The sequence below is a fragment of the Neomonachus schauinslandi genome, unplaced genomic scaffold, assembly GCF_002201575.2.
Source record: "Neomonachus schauinslandi unplaced genomic scaffold, ASM220157v2 HiC_scaffold_367, whole genome shotgun sequence".
Classification (NCBI taxonomy): Eukaryota; Metazoa; Chordata; class Mammalia; order Carnivora; family Phocidae; genus Neomonachus; species Neomonachus schauinslandi.
In genome coordinates, this window is record NW_025409064.1 from 39,722 (window position 1) to 66,068 (window position 26,347).

At 48.5% G+C, this 26,347-nt stretch overlaps 1 protein-coding gene across 1 annotated transcript; it reads right to left on the minus strand.

The window, feature by feature from the left end:
- Positions 1 to 1,531: 1,531 nt before the first annotated feature.
- Positions 1,532 to 26,347, minus strand: LOC123323719 (arachidonate 5-lipoxygenase-activating protein). Its single transcript, XM_044912191.1, has 5 exons — positions 26,224 to 26,347; positions 19,495 to 19,594; positions 12,689 to 12,759; positions 8,356 to 8,437; positions 1,532 to 2,003 (listed from the first exon to the last, which is right to left on the minus strand). The coding sequence occupies exons 1-5, from the start codon at positions 26,291 to 26,293 to the stop codon at positions 1,841 to 1,843; spliced, it is 486 nt and encodes a 161-aa protein (XP_044768126.1). The 5' UTR covers positions 26,294 to 26,347; the 3' UTR covers positions 1,532 to 1,840.

Below are 26,347 nucleotides of genomic sequence, written 5' to 3' on the forward strand. Positions count from 1 at the left end.
CTACTAAATAATTGGCACCAAGAAGCTTCTGCTGGGAGGGGTTTGGCCATAAAAGCCCAGATGGGGCTTTAGTCTGGACCACCAGATAGGCCTAGGAAACCATGTCCACATGGGGGTTTTTCCTTGAAGTGAGCAATCTGCTTGCCTTGAGCATCACACATGAAGCACATTGATCCAGACATCACACGGGCCAGATTCCATGTTTCTCTTCATTCCATTCCCCAAGCAGGCAACTCAGAGAAAGCTGGGGAGGTTTGGCCCCCAGATTTGCCTCATCCTTCCTAAGATTGTGAGCATCATGAGACTCAGATGGGAGTAAACAGGACTCATGTATTATTACTGGTCACCTCAATTGAAAGCTAAGGCCTCATGAATTGACTCCCCTTGTAGGAGCTGGCTTCTTTCTGTCATTTGTCCTGAACTCTTGATCATACGTACGCAGCTATCTTCTAAATTGTACTCAGTGCCAAGGGACACCATGTGCAACAGTGGTTGGACCACCATGAATCTATCCCCAATATGGGAAATGGCTCAACACACATACTTTATTAAATACTGCAGCCAGTGACTTATTAACTCATTCATTCATTTATTCTTTTGTTCAATAATTGGGGCCCCCCACAATGGGCCTGGCATTATCTTAGCCTCTGACACTGAGTTACAGCACATTCTAAACTAAAATGATATGATGGGTGCTAGGCGCGATGCTGGCACATAGAGATACCAACCTAATCCTCGTGGGGTGTGTGGAGGATTCTTAAGGAAGTCGACAAAAGGTTCTTAAGGAAGTCTGTTTGTCTATAGGAGGGAAAGCGTGGGGTTTTTGTTTTTTTGTTTTTTGTTGGGTTTGTTGTTGTTGTTGTTGTTTTTGCATTCCTCCACAATTTATCACATTAAAACATTGAAAGAAAACACATCTTAATCTCATAAAACTCATCCCCACTGTCCTCTACAGTACAGCCCTTTTACAGGACGTCTGTTTGAGTTCTAAAATAGCATGAGGCAGGATGCCTGCTATGTGACAGTCTCCGAGCTTGGCACAAGAAAAGCAAAAGAAATAAGAGATCAGGGATATTCAATGATTTGAATCTAATTTGAGCTAATGATTTAGTGCGGAAGGGTGACACACGCTAATAAACATCTTTACATTATAATATGGGTTTGCTGCAGTTGAGATGTTCAGAGAGCGCTATGGAAGGTCAAGAGGCAGCCCCAGGCCAACCTGGAGGTAGGAAAGGCTTCCCGGAAAAGGCCAGGCTTCAGTTGTGTTTCTTCTGGTTCCCTCTTGAGTGATGTTTAGTTGCTCATTAAGAAACTTCAAATAATACATGAAAATATAAACCGCAGAGTAAAACTTACCCCAAATCTCTTCACCTCGAGATAATCAGAGTGGACGTTTTGGTGAATGTCTTTCCAGGCACATGTGTGTATAGGGACAGTGTCTTTCCTATTATCATTATATGAAGGTCGAGGAAAACAGATTAGTTGTTCAAATGTAGCAATAAACCCACAAAAGACTCACCCAGCAGCCTAAAACATGTCTCTGCATTTTATTTTAGGAACACATCAATGTGGTCAAAAAACATCTTCAGAAAGAAGGATAAGTCAAGAAACATACAGAATGGGTCTGAAAAGAGATCCGGGGCCACCCCCAATCTCAAGGAGTGGGGCAGACACAAAGTTATTTTCTTCCAGGGAAAGCACGGTTAACTCAAGCTGCGAAGCCCAGATGGTCATTAGATTTACAGCTGTCTGAAGAGGAGCTACATCTTTGCAAGGGTTGAGTTATGACGACTTTCAGTATTGATCAGAGAGTGCCGACCCTGCATTCAGCGGAGAGTCAGGGGATGAGAAGCAGAGGGGAGATGGTGGTGGTTACTGCCTTTATGTAGTTTTCGAAGTCACTTCCGAAAAAGAGGATGAGGTAATAGTTGAATATACCAGCAAGGGACATGAGGAACAGGAACAGTATGATTCGTTTCCCAAATATGTAGCCTGGCGTGCTGGAAGAGAAAGAAAACTGTAGAAGCAGCAAAATGATACGAACTTAACGAAAAATGGTATCAACTTTGAGATACATGGGGTTTAAATTAGAGTTCCTTTTACTCCGGAACGCTCTATATACTTCATGTGAAGAATGGGAGCGTCTCCGCTATTATTGGTCACTGAATATATTTCAAAACCAAGCTAAAAGAGCCTAGACCCCCAACCTCATCATCGTTAGGGCTCTGCTGGGCAGCTTCTCGGTGCTCTCCTGATTTCCCCAACGGCTTGAAGGCAGTGGATTCTGTCGGTCGGTCATCAGGCATTCTGACCGGGGATTTGGGACCCCATTGACTTGTCAGACCCCCTCCTGAGGCCGTTCTGCTCCGGGAGTGCCTAGAAAGCCGTGCTAGCAGTTGGGTCTAACGCAGGACCTAAGTACTCTATGAGAGGGGTGCTGGTTTCAATGAGCCAATAAGCCTGGTGGAATCTAAAAGGTGCTTCAGTATCTGAGAGTTCAGTCTCACTCCTGAGGCTGCTGGGGAATACCTCCTGTTCCCGCTAACGAGAGCTGGGCCCCTCACAATGGAAGACAGGCTCTTACATTGTAAGTGAATGGAGGGGGAAGAGATGTTTTAGTGCGTTCATATTCTTCTCTCGAAGGCTCTAAATCCTAAGCTGCTTAGGCAAATCAGCAGCTGGGGTCAGGAGGCATTTCCCCAGTGGTATGTGACCGCCTAATTGTACACAGCGGCTGCCCCGGCTTCCCTCCCCACCATCCTCTGTGACCGCTGGGGCTGGATCCATCTGTGCAAGCACTAGCATGTTCAGAAAGTCCAGCCAAATGGCTCGTTAAGGCTGTTAGTAACAACCCCGGTGAGGGGACCCTTTGGCAGCAAGACTGCTCAACAAGAACAGCCGGCTCAGCTGAACAGGTGAGTCAATGCTGCTGAGCCCGGGTTTTGACATAATCAAGAGAGAGCAGAATTTGGCAGACACAGGTTCGACATGAGAAATTGTATCTTTCGGAAATGGAGCCCAAAGGTTTATACTGTAACTCGTAACTTTCCTAGCCAAGAGTCTGAAAACCATTCTGCAGTTGACTGTCTATTTCCTTGCTCCTCACAGTGTGGTCCACAGTCACAGAGTCTAAGTAAGGGATATTTTTTAGCCTTTTTATCACAGCAGCATCCACTGGGAGCTTGTTAGACATGCAGAATCTCAGGTCCCTCCCTGGATTTACTGGATCAGAATCTGCATTTTGACAAGTCCCTCCATGACTCACAGGCCATTAAAGCTTGAGCAGCCCTGCTAGCTAGCTGCCCCCACCCCGCTCCTTGACCAGCTGTGGTCTCTCCTGGGTTTCCTGTTTACAGTCATGCTCTTGAAGGGAGACGTTCTATCTCTTTATTGGGGAAAAATATTTGGCTCCTCAAGGGAGCCTTATGGGCTGAATTGTGTCCCCCCCCCCATTCATATGTTGAAGTCCTAACCTCAACACCTCAGGACATGACTGTATTTAGAGATAGAGTCTTTAAAGAGGTAATTGAGGTAAACTGTGATCACCAAGGGGGACCCTGACTCAATATGACTGGTGTCCTTACAAGAAGAGAAGGTGGACACAGACACACACAGACAGAAGACCAGGTGGGGACACAGGGCAAAGACAGCCATCTGTGAGCCGAGAAGAGAGACCTCAGGAGAAAACAAGGCAGCCAACATCCTGATCTCAGATTTCTCACCTCCAGAACAATGAGACAATCAGTTTCTGTTGTCTGAGCTGGTACTCGATTATTGTGTCCCTGGCAGACAAATACAGACAGTTACCTGCTAATGCCGATAAGGAAGTCACAGAGTCTAAGTAAAGGGATATTTTTTAGCCAGAGAACAGAGGGTTCAGAGAAATTAAATTGTGAAAAGTCAAATATTGTGGTGGCTCAGATTTATCACATGAATGAGGCCACCATATGCTCATTACAGAAACAAGAAAAAGTGATTTGCAAAGCTGTTTCAGAACGTGCTCGAGATAAATCTGTGGTGAAGGATGAAATGGCAGTGCCTGCTGCTGAAATTGTGGTGTTCTTGACTTTGGGCAGCATTTTTCAAAGGCCTCGAGGTAGATCGCCCCCCAGGAGAGGGCTGTGTGGTGCCTTAACTCCTCCCAGACCATGTGAAGGGTGCAGGGGGAGCAGGAGCTCAGTGCATGCCCATCACCTGCAGGGCTAAGGGTGAATGCAGGTCCGCAGCTCGGGCACTTCATTAGCTTCCTCTTTCAGTCTGTCAGGCTTGGAGATGGGCTATAGCCCTGGGAGGTGGGCATGGTGCACCCAGAGGAAGGACCTGCCCCAGGCTCTGGGGAGGCCACGGAGAGTGTAGAAGGAAAAGCCGGCCACAAGCTACATAATTAGACTCTGAAACTCAAGGCGTGTCTTTTATTGTTTCTAAAAGCTGATACATAGTTCTCTCTAAATGGGGTGGGGAAAGTCAGAATTAAATTAAGCATCTGAGGGACCTGGCGTTTTATATATGCAACGTCACTGAATCCTCAGACCTACTCTGTGCAATATTGTTAACCTATTTTCCAGGTGGGAAAACTGAGAATAGACAGGTTGAACGATGTGCCTAAGGTGACACAGGCAAGAAGAGGCAGAGTGGGAATTCGAACCTGTCTGTGTGAGGCCACAGTCCTGCTCCTTCTGCCTTCCTGAGGGCTCCTGGGTTTTGGAGACTAGGATTTTGTGGTTAGTTTTGAAACAAATGTATCCCCCCTTCCAACACACACACACACACGCACACACGCACACCGCACACAACATGAAACCTACATGAAAACATACAAGAGGCCTTACGACAAACAATTCCCTTTCAAACGTGCCTAAAACTTCAGGGAGGAGGAGCTGTGGTGTGAGACAGGCGAGCCCCGGCATCGAGGCCCCTGAGCCCCAGGCCCAGCTCTCTGCCGTGTGGCCTTGGGCAAGTTGCGGACCCTCCCTGCCTCACACAGAAAATATATACAAAATGTGGGTAGGAGAAGAAAACTTTATGGTCCCTTCTGGCTTTATAATTCTGTTCTTTTCAATAAAGAAATACCACTTTAAACCTGGTAACTTCTAAAGGGAATAAAAACTGTAAGGCCCATGAGAGCAAGATACTGCTCCTTTGTTCACCCATGTATTTCCAATAAATCAGGTCCTCCATACATTTTTGTCAAATGAATCATCTTGGAAAAGAGGCATGAACAGCCTTCAGTGATTCCCAAACTGTGTGTAGAAATTGTTAAAATGTGTATTCTCCTGGCTCCCACCCCAGAGATTCAGAGTCCATAAAGTTCAGGGTGGGGCCCAGGAATCTATATTTTTAACAAGCACCCCGGGCAATTCTGGTGTCGTTGGTTGGGGGGTTTCACTTTAGAAACACCAGCCTTGATACCCCTAGACTCACCCCTGGAGTCTAACTCTGGTGACGTATCCCCATGGTCCACACTGGGGGTGGGGGGCAGAGATTCTAAAATATTGACCCTAAAGGGGAAAATGACTACGAGGGACCAGGACTTCTGAAAACTGTGCCCATAATTATTTCTATAGGTTTAGTGTTTTGGGTACTGCCCCTGACTTCCACAGCCCCCGGAATTCCTTGAGGGCAAGGGCTCTGTCATGTTTATTATCATCTGAACAACTGACTCAGTACCTCGCTGGGGGCAGGTGGTCAGTAAGTATTTACTACATGGGTGGGGAGTGAACGAGGAATGAGGAGAGCAATCCAGGCAAGGTGGAGTTGGTTAACCTGAGTTCCCTGGTCTCAAGAGTTGCCAGTCTCTGCCCCATCCACCACTGGGTTGAGAACTTAAATTGCAGAGAGGTACTTAGTAGGAGCTCCAACAGGGAACAGGGCTCTGAGGGACAGGAAGAGAGGGCAGCCTAGTGCCAGCCAGGAAAGGTAGATAATAAAAGACAAGTAGTCTATAATGCCAAACAGCCACTGCTTTGGGCCAGATAGTAGCTTAGAATGAAAGGGGAAGAAAATAAAATTCATTCTTAACTGCCTGTAGAGATGCTACAAATTACCTAATCAAGACAGGGAGAAAGGGGCCAGGGAGTAGGATGTAGGACTGAGAATAAGAGCCATAAACTTCTAGGGGGGACAAAGGAGGGGGGTACAAAATCCCAAAAGGAAGAAGTTTTGGTGGGGGAGATATATCAAGGAATGTCATGCCTACCCACTGGACCAAAAAGGACACTAGAACTTCTAATGTGGTTAGGGCCAAAGCCCGACGAGGAGCAAAAGATGATTGAGAGCCCAAGGGAAAAATTCCTGGAAGGGTCTCGCTGAGCAGTATCTTCCTCTGTTGGTGAGCCCAAGAAATAAGCAGATCCCAAAGACATTAAGCCATGAAATCATTTGCAGAGTCCAAGTGTGGCACAGCCCAGGGACGGAGGTGGGCATCCACGGTGGAATCCACAGTGGAAGGGTATTAGCACATAGCTTCCAGAAGGCAGAATTGAAAATCCTCTTGGACCTAGCCACAGAGGCCCTCAGGCTTATATCCACCTCAAGCTATATTTTGGTCTAGATTAGGATTAGACATTTCATCTAGTACCTATCATGTCTGTTGATGACAATAGCTCAGAGCCCTATATTTGGAAGTCCTATGAGGCCACGTTTGGTCTCAGCAGGAAAGAGCACTGTGATGGATTAGTAATGAAGGCTGTGGATGCAGGAGAAGTAAGAGGCTCTAACACAGCACAGATGGGGGTGCCGGGGCTGGGGTCATCTCACCTGCCTCTCCTGGGGGACACCAGGCCACGATTTAAGAGTTTAGGCCAATTACATGTCTATGAGGTCCAGGGAAATCCAATAGTTTTAAGATTTTAAGTCTCTATCTTATTATTTTTGCCACCTTGGTTCGTTCCCTAGCAGTGATTACCTTGAAAATGAAAAGAGCCCGTGGGTAAATGACACATTTTGTCATGCTCCACGGACTATCTTAGAATTAAAGCAACTTTAAGATCTCAGGCAAGTGGTGACAGATGAGGAGAAGAGTGCCTGGGCCAAACCCCTGAGACTTTGGTGAGGAAGACAGGGAGGCCCAGGGAGGCAGCCTAAGAGAGCAGACACCCCCCTCCCCGACTTCACTGATAGACACCCCTCCTCCCCTCCACCTCCTGACAACAGGTGATCTCCCGGGGAAAGGCAGAACAGAGGTTTTCCAGGGTGGGAGAGAAAAAAGAACCTCATTTATGACAGTGTTGCTTAGGATAAGAGACATGATGGAATTGTGGTTTTCGAGGATACATACGAATGCCACTAGAGAGGCCTGAAGAAAAGAAGAGCACTGAAAAGAATGGCTGGAAGGAGAGTCGTCCTCCAGGCTGCAGCTCACCATCAAGCCCCCCCCCCCCCCCCCCCCCACCCCCCAGCCATTTAGCTTCACAGGCTCCCAAGGTCCCCAGATGTTAGTGCTTTCACCCGCCGACCTCGAGGGATGTCAGAGCCTTTGTCACCGCCGAAGGATGATCTGAGCGGAGAGCCCATTAACCACAAGAGAAGGGTGCTATTGTGAGAGACAGAGAGGGATGTGAAACGAGACAAGGGAGAGAAACGGAGGGGAAGGCTGGACCCGCGTAGGGGCGGCAGCCTCCCAGAACTGGAGAGAACCAGCCTGGCTCTTGGAGCCCTCCTGTTACATTAGGAATTCTAAGGAACCGATGGCAGGCTAGACTGTGAACATTTCTTCTGTAAGTATCCTCATTTATTTTATGAAAATCCCGACTTCCCAAGCCAGGTGTCGTCAAAGTATATAACTGCTACTCTGGAGCTTTCCGTCTGACAGCATCTGTAAGCAATGCAATGGGGACACTATTCACAGACTCCATCCTTTGCATGTGAGTGCAGCCTATTTTTGCCACGTTCTTCCTGCTGGTCCCTGGAAGATTTGTTACTCAAGAGAACTTATCACAAGGTGCAAGCTTTAGCTCTCGTTTCTTTAGGCAAACAATAAAACGTTTCACTCACCGGAGGCCTTGGGAAGCCAGACACAGAAAGTCATTCAAGGCCCAGACTCTGAAGGGTGGGAGTAGAGGGTGTGGGGTTGCAAGAATGTGTAGTGCGTGGCATTAAAGCATCCTTTGTGAGCCCAGCGCCATGTGGAGGAGTTGGTTACGGGGCAAACAAGTCAAGTCCCCCAGCTGCATTTGCAGAGCCCGCAAAGTTCAGGGGGTAAAGGGTGAGGGATACTAGTGAGCCTTCCCCCTCCGGCCCCAAGCGATCCCTCAGAGCCTTAAATCTTAGGCAGAATATGGTTGTGAGTGATGGCTCTTCTTGCTCAAAAAGCATGACTCACACCCTGGCTCTTAAACAGTCCCTGTGGCCTACCTCTGAGTTCTCTCCCCTAGGTAGCCGACGAAGTACTTTTGCCTCACGAACAGGTACATTAGTCCAGCAAAGGCCGCGGGAACTAAGGGGAGAAAGGGAGACGCCGTGTGAGTTTCACAGATGCCAGAACATGCTAAAGTAACACAATATCGACACAGTCATTGTGCAACTAGCGTTGGTCGCAAAATCCAGCAGAGGCCTCAGGTTCCCGCAGTCGCAGTTCAGGCTGATGGGAACTTCAGCAAAAAGCCTAGGGCTGGTAGAAACCTAGAAGTTTGATGCTAGTACTGTTACTTTCTATTGGCATCACCCCAAACCCCAAGCCCAGCTCTAGGCTGGCTCTCTTAAAAGCATACCCTTCCCCTCTGGGCCTCCAAGCAGTGCAATGCTCAACCTTTTCTGAACAATTGTGGCCAATTCAGGAAAGATCTCTAGGGAGGGGGCTGCCTGGGAAGGGGGGGCAGTCGGTTGAGCATCCGACTCCTGATTTCAGCTCAGGTCGTGATCTTGGGATTGTGAGATCGAGCCCCGTGCCGGTCTCCGAGTTCAGCGGGGAGTTTGCTTGAGATTCTCTCTTCCTCTGCCCCTCCCCCCACTTGTGTGCGCTCATGCTCTCTCTCTCTCTCAAATAAATAAATAAATCTTTGGGGAGGAAAAAAGATCTCTAGGGAGGAAGACTCCCTTTGCCTTCTAGTCCTGTGAGTAACAACCATGAGCAGCACGAGTCCTGAACCTTAGAGCTGAGAGTTAGAAAACCCAACCGCACGAGGACTATTATGATCAGGAGCTAATACTTAACTCCTCCTACATCTGGACAGAGGGCTGACTGCAGCTTTCCTACCTATCAGGAAGGATCGTGAGGGTGAAATAGGTGCCTGGGTATAAAAGCACTCTGAAGACCTTCCAGCATTGTTCAAATGCCAAACTAATTGTGTTGACAGAGCACTTTTTATGTCAGGCACTGCCCCAGCCACTTGGGGTCCTTGGTCTCCAATCCTCCTGGCCACCTGGTGAAGAGTGTATTACTGTCCCCATTTGGCAGATGAGGAAATTGAGGCTCAAAGAAGTCAGTTTGCCCAGAGTCACTTACCAGACCAAAAGACCCATGAGGACAGCCATCTTCTGCTAGACATAATCTCTGGGCTCGGCATGGTACCTGGCACATACTGGCTTCCAAAAATTATTTGTTAAATGAACTCATAAAAGTCAGGTGAGCCAAGGAAAAGGTTGTTAAAAAGAAAACCACAGGCCCAAAATGGCATCACTTAGGCCAAGTCCCCAAACCAGGGCTTAATCCCTAATCTAACTGCCGTTTCACAGAAATGCAGTCTTAACCTGTAGTTGGGAATGTTCTGATGGGAGCCAATGAAGTAATCGGCCACGTGGGCCCTCTCCTTCCTTCAAAGGAAGATGAGGTAATCTGCAGGATAAGACCCCCACTCCTCCTTCCCCCAAGGGAAAGAAACCTTGCCTGGAACAATCCTTTTCTTGTGCTAACAAATTTCTTGCCCCACCCTCCTTCCTATAAAAACCTTCCATTTTGTACAACCCCTGGGGGCTCCCCTCTGCTTACTAGATGGGATGCTGCTGGATTCATGAATCCTTTGATAAAGCCAATTCAATCTTCAAATTCACTTGGTTGAATTGTATTTTTTTTTTTTTAAGATTTTATTTATTTGACTGAGAGAGAGACACAGCGAGAGCAGGAACACAAGCAGGAGGAGTGGGAGAGGGAGAAGCAGGCCTCTGGCTGAGCAGGGAGCCCGATGCAGGGCATCTCCATCCCAGGACCCTGGGATCATGACCTGAGCCAAAGGCAGACGCTTAACGACTGAGCCACCCAGGTGCCCCGAATTTTATTTTTGAACAAGGTGGAATTTGAAACCAGGTTTGTATGATTTCAAAGCCGTATTACGACCCCCAGCACTAGGAGTAACATCTACTGGGCATCTATTGTTAGGCTGGACTATATGAAATTGCCATTTTTGTGTGTCTTAAACAGTCAGACATTGGCAGGTGTATATGGTTTGATCTTATCTATTCCATGCAGCATGTCAGGGGCTTTATGCACACTCTCTCACTTAATCATCCTGGGAACTCGATTATTGCTACTTTACAAATGGGGAAACTGAGGCTGAGGACAGCTGAGTAACAGCCCTGGGTTCCAGCACCAGCAATGAGTGTCCTCAGAACGGTCTCCAGTCTGCCCATCCCCAGACCCATGTTCTTGCCACAACTCCACCTTGCCCAAAATACTAGTGTCATGTGCTTTGATAAGAAAACCAGGGGAACCTGGGTGGCTCAGTAGGTTAAGTGTCTGCCTTCAGCTCAGGTCACGATCTCAGGGTCCTGGGATCGAGCCCCGCATCGGGCTCCCTGCTCAGCTGGGGGCCTGCTTCTCCCTTTCCTGCTTCCCCTGCTTGTGTTCCCTCTCTCTCTCTCTCTGTGTCAAATAAATAAAATCTTTAAAAAAAAGAAAGAAAGAAAGAAAGAAAAGAAAACCAAAGCACAAAAGAAACTGCTTATGAGGTTCATGCTATTTATTATCTGAAGGTCACAGAACTGTCACAATTCACAATCTGCCCTGGACGAAGTCTTTCTTGGTCTGTCCCATCTGGATGGCCCCGCTCTAACTTACCAGCCCATCTCTATTTCGATGGGCGGCTAAACTGAACAAGAGCTGACAGGAGTCAGGTGTGGAAAATGGCTGTACTCACTGCCCTCCTGCAGAGGACGGTGCGTGCCTCGTGGACCCAGGCTGCTCAGAACAGTAGGAGGGGCACAGCGGGTTTGAATCTGGACTCAAAAATTCTGAAATTTGAGCAAACCACTTGTCCTTCTGGGACTTGGGCTCCTGCTCCCATAAAGTGATGGATCTGGGCTAGAATGATCGCTGTGGTTCCTTTTGACTAAAAAATCCAGTAATTTACTACAGTCATAAGGAATGACGATGATCGAAGATGGTTTACTGACACTTTCGTCCCCTAGCAGTGCCAACATTTGTTTTGGCTGAAATGCGTGGTTCCAGGGCTCCAAAACACCTTCCAACTCCCTATGTATTTATCTAGCTAGAACAACTGGAGATTCATCTCTATCAAGTATCATCTAAGACATAAAAGGAATCATAATTCCTCATATAAGCATAGTTCGACTTGATTTTTCAAGTTATGCCAGACATGTTTCTTATTTCACTCAGGATAGATAGTGGTAAATAAATAGTGAGTAATGACAGCCTTATGGAGCACAGAAGGAGGCCACATGGCGTTCCTGAAGGAGTTTCTGCTGCCATCCCTCACCTCTGTTCCCTGTCACTGCACCTGATCTTTTTCCTTCCTGGCACTTCTCACTCTCGGCAAGAATTTATCCATTCGCGTCTTCCCTGTGGTTCAGCTCACCAAGTGCTGCGTGCCCCACCACCATCTCTTTATTTATCACTCTGTACCCAAGCACAGGGCTTGCCACGAAGCAGGTGTTCAATGTATATGCAGTAGATACATGAATAATGCAGAAAAATACTCATGAAAAATCCAGGATTTAGCCCCAAAGACCTGGGCTCTCATCCTGGCTCTGCGTCCACCCGCTGAGTGACCTTGAACAAGTTACCTTATCTCCCTGAACCAGTGTCCTCACAGATACTAGAGGGAGATAATAACCCCTCTACCTCCTCCATAAAGTGGGAGAGGATGATAAGGATTGCTTAGCCCCTTGGAGGCCACCAGTGGCCTTTCCTTAGGCACGCACCCTGCGGGGCCACAGTGTGGAAGCTGGCCAGGTCACGCCAAGCCTCCACCAGGCGCAATGCCAAGCTCCAAAGGGGACCAAACACAGGACTCTGGTTTCCATTTCATTTTAAATCAACTCTGGGAGTCAACCTCCTGGAGTCGGGGCTGTGGGCTGCTGATAACCCGGGAGAGGGTTGGAGACCAGGGCTCTGCAGACACACGGCCGCCCCGCTGGAAGCTTATTAGCGCACGCGCCGAGTGACAGGGTCCCAGAATAGATCCCTCAGGCGCTCTCATTTATAATGCCCTTGCATCAGGGCGAAGACTGCTTAAGGATTCTGAGTCACATTTAGCCTGAAAGCACCCTTGTGGGTGAAGCAGCTCTCAAACAGCCACCGGGGAACAAGCATTAGCAATGCATTACCGCACCCGCCCCGCCCGGGCACAGAGCAGGCCTGCAAAACGACCTCCCCGGGGGTTCTCACCTCTCCGGGGGCTTCGCGGAGCGGAGCTGGAGGTCAAGCAAAGTCTTTTCAATAAAAAGCCTGCACTCGAACCCCCTCAAGATGCACGTTTCAGGAAGAGAACACACACACTGAAGCCTGAGTTACCTTGGCTACAGAGGAGCCCCGCACTCCAGAGCACAACAAGGAAAGTGGGGTATGCATCTACACAGTTTTGGCTGTAGAATAAAAAAAAAATAACAGTAAGGAGAAGAAAAATCAGAAAACATGTTACTGCAGCGTAGTCTGAAAATCACCCGAAACCCAAATTGATAATCACCATCACACGTGAGGCGCAAACCCCATTCATAACTGCACTTACATCCACCAGTAAGACACGGGTGCCCCATCAGAAATAGGCAGTGGTATGAAGCAAACACACGTTCGGGATCTGTTCACTCCCTTCCTCGGCGAAGCCAATAGGAGACTTGGTTTCTTGATGGATTCGTTTTGGCAGGGTTCCCGCTCCTGGCTGTGCCAAAGTGCTTCTTGGAATTGAAAAGTGAGCAACACAGACAGCAGGGCTGTGGCAGCTGTCAGGATTAGGGGGAGGTGCAGGGGAGAGGAGCCCAACTCAGGAAACCTTTGTCAGACGCACAAGTCAGCTCAGCCCCACAGGCTGGGCTGGGGAACAAGGGGTGAGCTTCAAGCACCAGAGAAACCAGGGTCGACTCAGAAAAGCAGGTGCTCAGAAAGGTCCCTTGCTGGTAGTGGGATCGCAGCGTGCGGGGCTCAGTCCGGGCTCCCATGCAGGGGCTCCCACCTCACTGCAGCCACTATGCTGGTGTCTTACACCCTTCGTCTCCTGTAAGCTCACCGAGGTCCCGAGGGGGCACAGGGGTGGCTGCACGCATTTTCTATGGCTGCTGGACCAGGTAGCCACAAACTCGGTGGCCTCAAACAAGACAAATCACATGGAGGTCAGAAGTCCAAAATGGGTCTCGCTGGGCTACAGTCAAGTGTGTCGGCATCGCTGCAGTCCTGCTGGAGACTCCAGCCAAGAATCTGTTTCCTCGCCTTTCTCAGCTTCTAGAGATCACCTGCATTCCTTGGCTTGTGGCCCCCTGCCAACCTCGAAGGCAGCGATGGCCATTCGAGTCTTCCTGACGCCGACTTCTTCGCCTCCTTCTTCCACATTTAAAGAACCCTTGTGATGACATTGGAGTCTACCCAGATAATCCAGAATACTCTCTTGATTTCAAGGTCAGCTGGTTAGCAGCCTTAATTCCTTCTTGCCATGTAACAGAACCTATTCATGGGCTCCTGGGGAAGGGATGTGAATGTGTTTGGGGGCCTTTCATTCGGCCTACTGTAGCTACTCTCATTTTCACATGAGAAACTGAGGTTTGGAGAAGCTGAGTAACCTGTTCAGCATCACCGAGCGACAGTAAGTCCAACTCTAAAACCAGGTCTGTTACCTCTTCGACTAGGCAAAATAAACAGCGAGTGTCCTCTTGAGAAGTTCAGAGTCTAGATCAGGACAACCAATATACATGTCCATGGGAAAACAACCTTACAAGATGTGGAAGCCTGAAAGGATGGGAGGACAAAGCAATAGAGTGGAAGGGGCACGTGACTAGGATTTGGTCCCTGCCCTGACGTTCACCAGCTGTTTGTCAATGGCAAAGCAATCCCTTTGGACTTAGTTTCCCTACCTGAAAAAACTAAGAGACTGATAGCAACTCTGAGAGCCATGTAAACTCTAAGAGTTGATGCTCTAATGAGGTGGTGCTCAAGGTGTGGTCCCTGGATCAGCAGCATCAGAAGCACCTGGGAACTTGCTAGAACTGCAAATGTCAATGCCCATCTCAGACCCACAGAATTAAAACCTCCCAGGGTGGGGGAAACAGCAATCTGTGTTTTAACAAGCCCCGCCAGGTGACTCTGAAGCATGCTCAAGTTAAAAGACCACTGGTCTAATGTAATTCAAACTGCACGGGTAAAAGCAGAGATGCAATTTGCATAATGTGCCTTTTATCCAAATTCCTTCCTTGGAGTCCTTCCTCGGGATACCTCTTGATCTGGTTCTCATGCTTTCCCTCCTAAATCAGCTATGAACTCTTGTTCAGACCAATAGCGTCTCATGCTCACTGGTACCACTGAGAACTCTGGAATGAGCAGCCCTTGGTCCATCCCCTGCAGAGAACCCAGAGAGGATGGACTGTGTCCCTAGCCACAGGAAACGTCACGTCCCTCTGATGATCAAAAGATCCTCTACTGGAGAAGTCAATGAAATTAAAGGTAAGAAAGCAGTGTATCCTATCCTGGGCGATAGGCACAGGGGAGAGAGCAGAGCCCTGCTCACCTTGCCAGGTGCCCAGGGGGTTCACTGTGTCTAGTGTACACAGCAGGAACTCTGAAGGGCAGGAGGTAGAACAAATTTATTATTTACGGTGAAGTACCTAGAGAATAAACAGGTCCTATATGCAGCTACAGAGCACAAGCATCATATCTATTCTTACGTATCAGAGGCGCAAAACCACAGCCTTGGGACTCAGAATGTGATCTATTTCCCAGTTCAAGAAAAGCGGGAGCACATCCCTTATTTAATTGAATAATGTTCTACATCTGATGGGACCGAATACCTGATGCTCCAACAGTTTGAAAATTTATTAATACCAAGATCTCTCCTGCCTCCTCCTCATTCTCATGCTTCTGTTTTTGTTTGTTTTTAGGTACTGGATTCATCTGGGTGGTGCAAAATTTTAAAAAATTCTTAATTATCTAAGGAATTTGCTCATTAGAGAGAATGGTATAGTAATGTGACACTGAATTAGTCATTCAATCATTCTTCCTATTGTCTCAAGTCACCTTGGTCCCCAATAAAAATGGTCTGTCTGGAGTTAAATGAAACTCTCCCAACTTTAAGAGAATGGGCTCCTCCTCTGGATTTCCAGAATATACCCAGAGTCCCGTCCCTCGCTCTGGCTCAAGCCAGTCCTTCTCCGCTCCAGGATCTCTGATACGTTCTACCCACAGCTCCACGCAAGATGCCCCTCCTTGACAGAGGGCCACTGCTGGGCTGAATTCAAGTAGCTTTGGTCAGTGATGCGGCTATCTCTTGAGATGGAGCCTAGCGGATGCTCACATGGTCTTTAAAGTCACAAAGCCTCGGGGCGCCTGGGTGGCTCAGTCGTTAAGCGTCTGCCTTCGGCTCAGGTCATGATTCCAGGTCCTGGGATCGAGCCCCACATCGAGCCCCGCATCGGGCTCCCTGCTCGGCAGGAAGCCTGCTTCTCCCTCTCCCACTCCCACTGCTTGTATTCCCTCTCTTGCTGTGTCTCTCTCTGTCAAATAAATAAATAAAATCTTTAAAAATAAATAAATAAAATAAAGTCACAAAGCCTCGGTCTGACGTCTAGGCAGCTGCTGTGTAAATGTGGGTGCATTTCCTAGCCTCGCTGAGCCTCGGTCTTCCTCATCTATAAGAGGTGAGTGGAGACATTAGTAATTACCACCCTGGCTTGTGAAAATAAAATGAGATAAAGCAGTGTCTGACTCATAACAAGCTTTCAATAAATGGTGACTATTACTGTTCCGACGTCTTCCTTCTTACAATCCCCAGTGGAAATGTCTTTCCTGCTGACAAATTATCATTCTTCCAAATTTTCTTTTGTGGAGAGTTATGTGCCATTTTTTCTGCAAGACAAAACTGGCAAACCCATCTTGGCTCTCATTTCTTGAGGTCCAATTCCGAGGTGCTTGCCAGATTTGTCGACAATTCATTGTGCTGCGTTCGATTTGATGCACTACACTATCAATGTTTTCACGGAGAAAAGGACTCGTATTTTCCCTTCTGTTTTTCTCCACCTTTGGGAATCAGATAGAGAAGTACTTACATAGTGCTTTATTAGTGAGTTTGGATTAACTTAAGTAAATATCACTAATAATAGTAATAGTATCACTACTAATCAATAGAATCAATGCAGATCTATTACCTTCAAATTATTTACAAGTCCACCCCACTCAGAAGTGAGTCTGAGGTGGATTTTGAGAGGTGCAGGAGAGAAAGGACTTTAGGGTGGCATTTCCCAAAATGTGTTCTGTGAAACACTAAACCCTTGATATGCTTTGCAAAAAAAAAAAAAAAATGGGGGGTGTATCTGTAGTTAAAAAAAGACTTCCCGGGGCGCCTGGGTGGCTCAGTTGGTTAAGCGGCTGCCTTCAGCTCAGGTCATGATCCCGGGGTCCTGGGATCGAGTCCCGCATCGGGCTCCCTGCTCTGCAGGGAGCCTGCTTCTCCCTCTCCCACTCCCCGTGCTTGTGTTCCCTCTCTCGCTGTGTCTCTCTCTGTCAAATAAATAAATAAAATCTTTAAAAAAAAAAAAAAAAAAGACTTCCCTTTCTTGGAGAACGAAGAATCACAATGTTCCTCAGCTCATTAAAAGTTCTCAAAAAGTCTTGCTGTCCAGAACTTCTTCTTCTCTGTAACACGTGTTACCAGCCCACGAACTTGTAATCTATGGAACACATGTCAGAAATTTACACTTGTCCAGGGACCCCTCTCTTCTCGGCAACCTGTGCTTACCTGGCACTCCTGGGGAAGAATCTTAGGTCAGTTAATTGAGCTTTTCCTCCAGAAATCAAACTTTGTTCTACCTGTGCTCCTCATCGGGGAACAGAGCTTTGAATTATGTTTTATACACATGAACAGAGAGTCAAGGTCAAGATTCTTTTTGTCTCTCAAACCCTGACTCAGTTCTGCCCTGGTGGGTGATGGGTGATGGGACAGACCATTAACCGAGGCCAAGCTGGAGCTGATGGGCCACACCTTGCTGCAATATCTGTTTATCAACTGCCCCCCAAATATGGAACCATCTGTATCTGTCAGCAGTCATATCTTATGCTGAAAAATATGCATCAGGCTTTTCAATCCACCAGCATCATTTATCCTGTTATGCTAGTTTTTCTTGATAGCTGTGGTCCGGAAACATTTATGATCTCACACCCCATCAACCAGAAGATTGGATCACGCAACCCTGTGACAGGTATAATACACACTCGGCTTTCCACCTGAGTATTAAACATGAGTACAGCTTGATTTCTTCGTTTTTAGACAACAAGATTAAATATATGTTCTTTTCTTTTTGCAAATCCATGGCCCAACCTGTACCTTCTTTGGTGCTTTTGGAGGCCCCTCGACAAGCCACTGCTGGAGAAGAAATTTTGCTGGGCCAACACACAACCCCTTGCCTATAGCTTCCTGGCAAATGCAAGCAGACTGGGCGCCTCTGGCTTTTGCCAGCACTTCTATAAGCCACCCTTCTATAAACCACCCTAGGCACGCCAAGTGCTTGCTGTTAGCTGGGTCAGGGAGGAAGTGGTCTCTGTAACAGAACCACAACAGTGTCTGGGCAACCTTCATCTTACAGAAAATTCTCCTCTCCTCCCCCTGAGCTCCTACCTCTCCACAGCTCCCTCCCCTCTTCATTCTTCTCACTCTCCTTTCATGGAGGTGAAGTGGTAAAGACGCAGGGGCTTGGGGAGCTGGGCTGCGGCATCCACACCATGGGGCCCCCCCAGGCAGCAAGAATGCCCCACCCCTCTCCCCTGGCCCCTTCTTACGTCAGGAACTCCACACCATTGCAGAACTTCCAAACCGCCCTTCCAAATGACGCAGCGCAGCCAGCACCGAAGGGCATTTCTGCAATCTGGGGGCTGGTGCCAAGGGCCAGGTGTGAGCACAGAGCCAGCCCACCTTTGGGGAAAACGGCAGAAACTGAACGGCCTGGCCTGCTCCATTTTGTCTTCATTGCTGGCAAGATGGAAACTTAACTTCATACACTGAAGGCCCAAATGTTAAAAAAGAAATCTCCCTGTAGGTAGCTCAGCAAAGAATTTCCTTGAGATCCGACTGCGGGAATGACCCTGCCCAGGACTGCTTAGTCTGAGGAAGGGGGGTGAGAGCAGGTGGTGAGGGCCCGGGAGAGGGGGAAGTCTTGGAGGGACTGTGAGCGCTCAGGAGCAGCCTGAAGCCCTAAGCCCAAAAGGCAAAGGGCCCAGACGGGGTGAGGGGACCAGGACATCAGCCTGCGATGATTTCCTTGCGTGTCCATGACTGCCCCTTTGGAAAGATCTGTGGGGGCAATCAGAGTCACCTCTGAGTTAAGACTCAAGGCCGGCTCCTGAGCCAGCTCATAGCTGAAGCCTTTCCTTCTGACAGGCCCCTCGTCACAGGCACAGAGAAACAGGCCACTGCCTGAAACTGCTGTTCAAATACGTTCTGCATAAAGGAAGAAATGAGTGTTTGAATAACATCGATTCAGATTTGCATCCTAAATAGCTCCCATTTCCTTCACTGAACCGTTCAGGTGTTTTCAAGCAGCCTTTTTATTGAAAAGTAAAGAATGGGGGGGAGCGATTGCACAGTTCCCCCATTCCTACTGTTCTTGTTCTGGTTGCTCAAGGAGACCGGGCATTCTGAAAGGTCCTGCCACACCTCCAGATGTCCACGGAGCGGGACACAAGGGGCAGTGAGCTGAAGGCTGCTGCCATCACGGCCCACCTGTTGTTTCCAAAGCCAGCCAATGAATCGTGGCTGGTTTTCATGGTAGTACCTCTGGACTAATTCCCCAGGAAACTGGTAACACTGTGACCACAGGACTGGCTCAGAGTTTCTGGAGCAAGGGGGAGTGTGGTGATCGCACATCTCCCCTCACCCCAGCCCCCAATATCCCCAATTCCTTTCTTGAAACACTAGCACTTATTACGATGATGAGGGGTGTCCGCAAAGCCACCCCCACTCCCACCCCCCAGGAGAGGTTCAACCTTCCCTGGGAGCTCTGCCTCCCCCTGCACTCTGAAGGTTGGCCCAGACAGACATGCAGCCTTGAGAGTGGTCTTCACTCTGATAGGGAGGCCCCTGTGCCCGGGGCCGCACTCTGTTAGTTTGCAGTATCAGGGTTTGGACTCACTTGGCAGTGTAGACCCGCTCAAAGGCAAGTGTTCCCATCCTCTGGAAGCTCCGCCCATTCTGTGTCTTGCTTTCATGCTCCACCTTGTGGGCAAAGAAACCTGGCAGAGAGAAAGGTTTGGACCTGGTTTATAACGGGCACGTTCTTGAGCCTGGTTTCCCATTATTTTACTAGAATGTTCAATGTTCCCTCTATGTGCCCTCCAAACAGCCCTAAACGTCTTCCATCAAATGTCATTTACCAAAAATTCATTCAGCAGCTATCTCTACAAATCACTGCATTTGGTGATGGTGAAGCAAGATCTTTACGGTGAGCAAGACACAGCCCCCACTTTCGAGGTTCTTACAGTCGAAGGAAATAAACACACAATTAGGGCAGAAATTGCACTCTAGTGATTCATGCTAAGATGAAACTGACTGAGAACATTGAGGATCCAAGAGGCAACTTAATTCAGTGTTGGGATCACGGAGTGATCCTTAAAGGAAGCGACATCTAGGATAAGATTTGCCAAACAAGTGGGAATTAGCCAAAGAGATGGAGGAGGCAACAGAGGAGATCACCCCACTTGAGTGGAATGGAATACACAAAGGTGCAGAGGCGAGAACTGTCTTTGGTTTGCTATGTCCAGCTTATGATGGGGGAAATCGGGAGCAGGGAGTGGAAACTGGCAGAATTACGAATGAGGCCAAAGAGGTAGACGGTGAATTGTTCTTTCAGACATTTTTCTTTGTAACTTGCCATATGCCAGACACTTAGCTTGCATCTGAGAGCAAAACACACAGAGAACCTTGGCCTGAGGAGCTTATGTTCCAGTAAGGGTGGAAGAGGAGATAGATCATACACAGTGTTTCACAGTGAACAAAACACTTAAATTAAAATTATACTGTGTGCCGAGCCATGGACAGAAGAGAAGGCAGAGCAGGGTGAGGAGCCATGTGGCATGCTCATAGGGTGGACGGAGTGAGAAAGCAGTAAGTGAGCCCAGGCCTGAAGAAGAGGATAGTTGAGAGGTGCCTACTGGATTTAGCAGCGTGACTATGACCTTGATGAGAGCCATGTTAAGAAAATCAGAACTTATTCCCATCTCACGAGCAACAAGGAGTTCCTGACAGGTGTAAGCTGAGGAATGGTGTTAAGCAGAGAGCCATTCTGTCTTCTGCGTGGTGAGTGTCTAGAGGGGTCAGGCCCACGACAGGGGGGAAGGTAGGAGGGAGCCAACTAGGGGGTTGGCTGTGGGGTGTGAGGGGTGCTGAGGAGCCAGAATCCCGAGGGTTTGTTTATAGATTGGGGCCGGGAGGGGTAGGAATGAAGGTCTCTCTCCCCTCCCCCCGTTATATCAGGGGTCTTATGGGATTCCTTTTCATCAGCTTCATATTAACTTCCTCAAAAAAATGTCAAATGGATGCCTTATCAACCATGTATATGAAGAAAACCCTGCCCTGGTTTTCTTTTGGGCAAAAGTACAGCCCTACCCTAGCAACGTGCCTGTCTGGAGCATAGCTAAGGGCCACTGGTCTGAAGGGGGCATTGGCCAGCTCCAGGCGCTCCAGCAGACACCTGACATCTAGTCCCTTACTGGGTCTTGCGCTGACGCTGCGAAGTGGGCAGCGCTGTTCCCACTTTGTAGACAAGGATGCAGTGCCTCGGGGAGGTCGGATAGCTCACTCCACTGGGGAGCAGTGCAGCTGGGGATTCAAATCCAGGGGGGCAGATGAGGACGGTTTTTTTCTCATTACTGTCACATTGAAGCTCACCGCAGGGATTCCATCAGCCACAGGGGATGTAAGTACACATTGGTCTGTTCTGAATGTCTCTTCTTACCACAAAATACAGTAGAAAATTCTGACCATTGCCTTTCCGGAACCCACCGGGACGGCCCTTGCCTCTGAACATGTCACAGAGACGGTATTAAGAAAGTCAGAGGTTATTTCTGCAACCAGCCGCACCACTTGGCTGTACTTCTCTGCATCTGCCTTTCTTCTTCCTCTCCTTGCTCAGAGAAACCAACCCCTTCCTCTTTCCCAAGGACTGCCCTCTACCTGTGACCTTAAGTCCATTCCTGCTACCCCTTCAGCCCTTTGTTTCATCCGTGTTCTCCCCGTTTCCTGAACCTTCTCTCTCTTTCTTCCTCCGTCTCTTGACCCTAGAAACAGATTCGGATCTTTCCCACCCATCAAACAAAACAAAAGCAAGCCTGCCTCAATCCACTAGGCTCTACCTCTCCCTACTGCTTACCTAAGCTTGAAAGAATTTGGCTTCCTTTGTCCACTCCTCACCACCCACTCACACCCTGCCCCCGCGTTATCCTCCACGGTGTCACAGAAACTTCTCGTGCAGAGACCATGAACACACTTATCTTGGCCAACTGCTGACGGTAGGCCAAACCAGAGAGAGAGCGAGAGCCAGAGCCAGAGACACGAAGAGAAAAGGTTGCAGGCCATCCCTGACCTGAGCACCTACCACACGCTGGGCCCTGCTGGCTACTTGCCCTCCGGGATGCCACGCAGTGCCTCCAACAAGTACATATGGAAGCTACCATAGCTCCGTTTCTCGGTTAAGGAAACAGAGTCAGAGAAGCCAACTAACTTCCTCAGGATCACATGAAAAGATCTGGAGATTTTAGTTAAGCACAAAGTTAAGAGGCTCCAGCAGCGAGATACAAGTGTTCAAAGAATCACACGCCCATGATTATTTTCATAGAATTGATGTCTGGATCCCAGATGCATCTATCATCTGCATCTTAGACAGCACAGGGCAAGATGGGTGGGAGGGGGTGACCCAACGACAAGGGACCCTGGAAACCAACCACCTGAGAAGCGATACATTGAAGGCAGGATGGTACAGCTGACTCTGTAAACCTAGAAGCGGCAGGCATAGTCCAGGCTTTTCCAGAGAACAGAAACAGGGCCAGTGGATGGAGGTTATAGGGCAGTAGAACTTCTTGAGGAGTGTGCATTTGAATAAATGTATCTGAGGCAATATACATGGCATAAGCGTCTACTCTTTGGAATGGGTTTGGATCCCAGTGTCACCACAACTGACTCTAGGACCTTCAACCAATGGTCTAGCCTCTCCAAGCCCCACATGGCTTCTCTGTAAAATGGGAATAACACTAGTGTAATTCCACAGGCTGCAAGGATTCAGTGAGGTATTATTCCCAACACAAAGCACTGTGCTTGACACAAAGCCGACACTCAAGACACCTAATGATGGGAAGGGCAAGCTTGGTAGGTCGTGAGCTCTTTAGCACAGGAGGGTTCAGGTAGGAGCTGCTGAGAATGGTGTAAATAAGATTTCTGCTATGGGGCACTTCATGAGTCCTATTTCTAAAGCCCGTCTAACCCTAGGTTGGGTTGTTAGGTCTTCCAATATGGTGCCCATGAGATTCATTAGGAGTGTGTGTGTGTTGCGGTGGGAGTACCAGGGATGACACGGCAAGATAAGGGCTCACTACCAGCTCTACATCCCTCCTCATCGCTATTCTCACAAACTCTTGTGTCCGCAGGGTCATCATGTCTCCCCCTTCTTGGCTTCATGGTAAGAAGAGAGTGGAGGAGAGAGGATGATGCCAATTCCCACAACCCTTCCCTACTACCAGAGGGCTGTGGGAACAGCACTCCTGCTGGAGGACATCTTTCCTCTGCTGTTGCCATTCAGGCTTCCATGCATGAGGCTCAGTGCCCTACCCCTCGGCTCACCCTCTCCTCTCAATCTCATTAGTTTGGCTTCCTATGGAAATCACTTTCCCCAAATCTGTGTTTTTTCAGGTTTGCTGCATGTCAACGCTGCTGGCACCTTGGCAGAAGAAGCTGGAGGCTCTCTGGATGCTATTCATAGGAAATGCATCTATCTATACTCCCTGGGAAACCAGGCTTTGGTGGTTCTGGCCCAGCTTTCTTGGAATGATGTATTTTAAACTCGTTCTGTGCTTCCAAATCTGTGTTTTGCTGGATCAAGCTGGAAGAGGGCCACAGGTTCAAAGATCTTGATGACTAAAAATGTGTAAGAGTCAGAGGAGGAAGTTCCCCCAGGCGGACTGGGCTCTGGCCTCTTCCAAGAAATGAGGTCCACACAGTGTACAGAAAGCACGGACCCCAGATACCATCATGGACACAGGTGGACCAGCCCTCTTTGTCTTGGGACAAAGACAAAGTGTGCGGTGCCTGGCAACAACATGTAAATACTCCTTAACACTAACAGGAAGGGCTCGAAATGGCATTTTGCGGGGCAGGAGGAGAGAGGCACAGTTTTTGCATATTTTCTGAACTTGGTAAGGAAGATCTATGGTTGCAACGTTGCAGTTAATTAGAATTGCAAAGAGAGGCTCTGGACATGCACTTGAACCTTTGTGTTTACCTGAAAACTCATGGTGCAAGCAAGTACAGATGTTCTCTGCCAAGTTATTGGAATTTTTCTTGTTCCCAGACATGGGCACAGTTCACAGTTACAAGTAAAAGGCCTCACACAGTGGTCTCAGCATCACAATCACATGGCAGTCCAAGGTCTCTGCCTCAGAGAGGAATGTGGCTGGGCTGCTTCTGTGGCTTCAAAAGAGCAGCCGGTTGTCCCTTCCCCAAGCAAAGGTGCACCAGAGCTGTACAAGGTCACTCTTCCCCCTACGTTGCCCTAGCGGCTCACAGCGGGGAGGGGAGGGCAGAGGACAGGATGTGGCCACCATGTAGGGTCTGCCCAGCCTGAAAAAGTCTCCAGTCTCCCAAAACGGGAGCTCCACTCAGGTCCATACTCATATCTCCCCACCAGGAAACCTCCATCCTACTCATCAGTTGGTGGACCTCTATTAGTGAGGCCACTGTGTTCTGTCCCTATCTATCTGAAATGGCCTGTCCAAAGTCAAGGCCCTTAGACTGTGGTTGTTTAGACTCAGACATTTGGCCAGCTATAATCTCTCCTTCCATACTGTACCAAGGAAGAAGACTTACTCTCACTGCCAAAAACAATTAGGAACCTCCTGGTCCCTCCTCAAGTCTGATCAGGGTTTGTTCTGCCACTAGAGAAAAAGCCCAGGACCCACTCAACAGACCAGGGGCGGGTTCTGCATCTCGGGAGAGATGAAGAGACTCTGTACTCACAACAGGAGACCCAGCAGCCTCCCCCAAGTCAGCTTTGAACTGAGAGGGAGCAGCTCAGGGTGAGCGCCAACCTTCCAGCTAGTTTAGCCCCTTCCCCACAGGCGGGTGACGGGGAGCTGGCTCCCCAGTCCACTGAGATCATCAGCTACATTGATGCTCATAAGAGGAAGGGCCAGAGGGGAGACCCTACACCAAGCTGAAAGAGCCCTGTCCACCCACCCACCCGTGGAAAACTGCCCCCAAAGACACCAGAAGGGTCTTTGAAGGCTTCCTGTTGACCATGCCTGGCCATTTTTCTCACTATCTTTTCCTTTCCTGGGGGCCCACACCATAGCGATATCCCCATAAAGCCAGCACAGCGGGTCCCGGCAGGTGTAGGCAGGTTGAATAAATGAATCCCTGGCTGATGTGCAAGATCAAGGGAGCTCATGGTCCCTGCACAAAATAGCAATGGCTTGAGGAATGGCAGCCTAAACAATCCCTTTGTTCCCTCTCTGAGCCGCAACTTGATGGTGTGGATTTAGTATGAAAATGTTTGGGTCAAAAAGCGATCGACTGCTGTTCCATATAGGAAACATACTCGGAGGATGCAAAGTCGGGCCCCTCTTGGGTGGGAAGGTCTCCCGGAAGCCCCACTCTGGGCTCAGGTGAAGCCTCAGCTTCTGTCCACATTCAAGCTGGGGGGAAATAGCAGGATATCCCAAACTGGTTAAATACTCAAACTTCCCAAGTATGACAGTGTGGGGACATGCAGTAATGACCATTAGGTTACAGCAGCTGCCCTTAGTAATTACTCTCCTTTTTCCTCTATCTTAATAAACTACAAAACACAAAGCCACTGGAAATATGTGTAAAAAGAGTCGGTGGCAGTCCTGACTCAGAACCCTAAAGAGAAAATTCTACACGGTCTTACCTTTTTCAGGTCTGGGTTCCTTACTTGGTTTTTTTAAGTGCTAGCAAGGTTAATGGAAATGCAAACCCCACACAAGAAAAATGCTTCCTCTTTCTCTTTATGTAAATATATAATGCATAGGAAAAATGCTTCAAATTTATACATTGCTAGGGGGGAAATGAAAGTATTACAAAGAACCTGTTTCTCCACAAGGGGAAAAAAAAAAAAGAGCAACACAGAGATAAAATAATGATAAGGGGATTTCTCCCTTCCACCTCCCAAATTGACGTGTTTTTTAGCCGACAGGTGACAGATAATCTCAATTGCACTGAAGTCAGCCCAGCGGCACTTACTAAAGCCTAGTGCCTGAGTAAACATGTACTTCACTTTCCCTTTCTAGGCTTCTTGCGTCCCACCCGGTCTCAGGCCACAGTAATTAATAGTTAAAATGCTGACTGCAGACACTTCAGTCAGGGTTTGGATCAAGCCTCTAGGTTGCTGCCCTGGCTCTGAAAACATGGTTAGTCACCCCCATCAAAGTGAAAGGAATCCCAGGAGAAGGAAAACCCCAACTGTAGGCACAAATGCACACACCCATACATTCAAGGAAAAGAAACAAATAACAAAATAAGGCAAAAGTGGGCCAAAGTGCACACAGACGCAGAGACCGGTGTAAGCCTGACTTGCCAACACCTGGCAAACAAAATCCACCCTTGGCCCCCCCTCTGAGTGAGGACCTTCCCTTACCGTTCTGGACCACACTGATGAGGGTGACAATGGCCAGCAAGACAATGTTGCCCACAGCTTCTTGATCCATGTTTGCTTTGGGGTCCCTGGGGAGGACTGTTCTAGTCTGGTGGCGGGCGCCCAG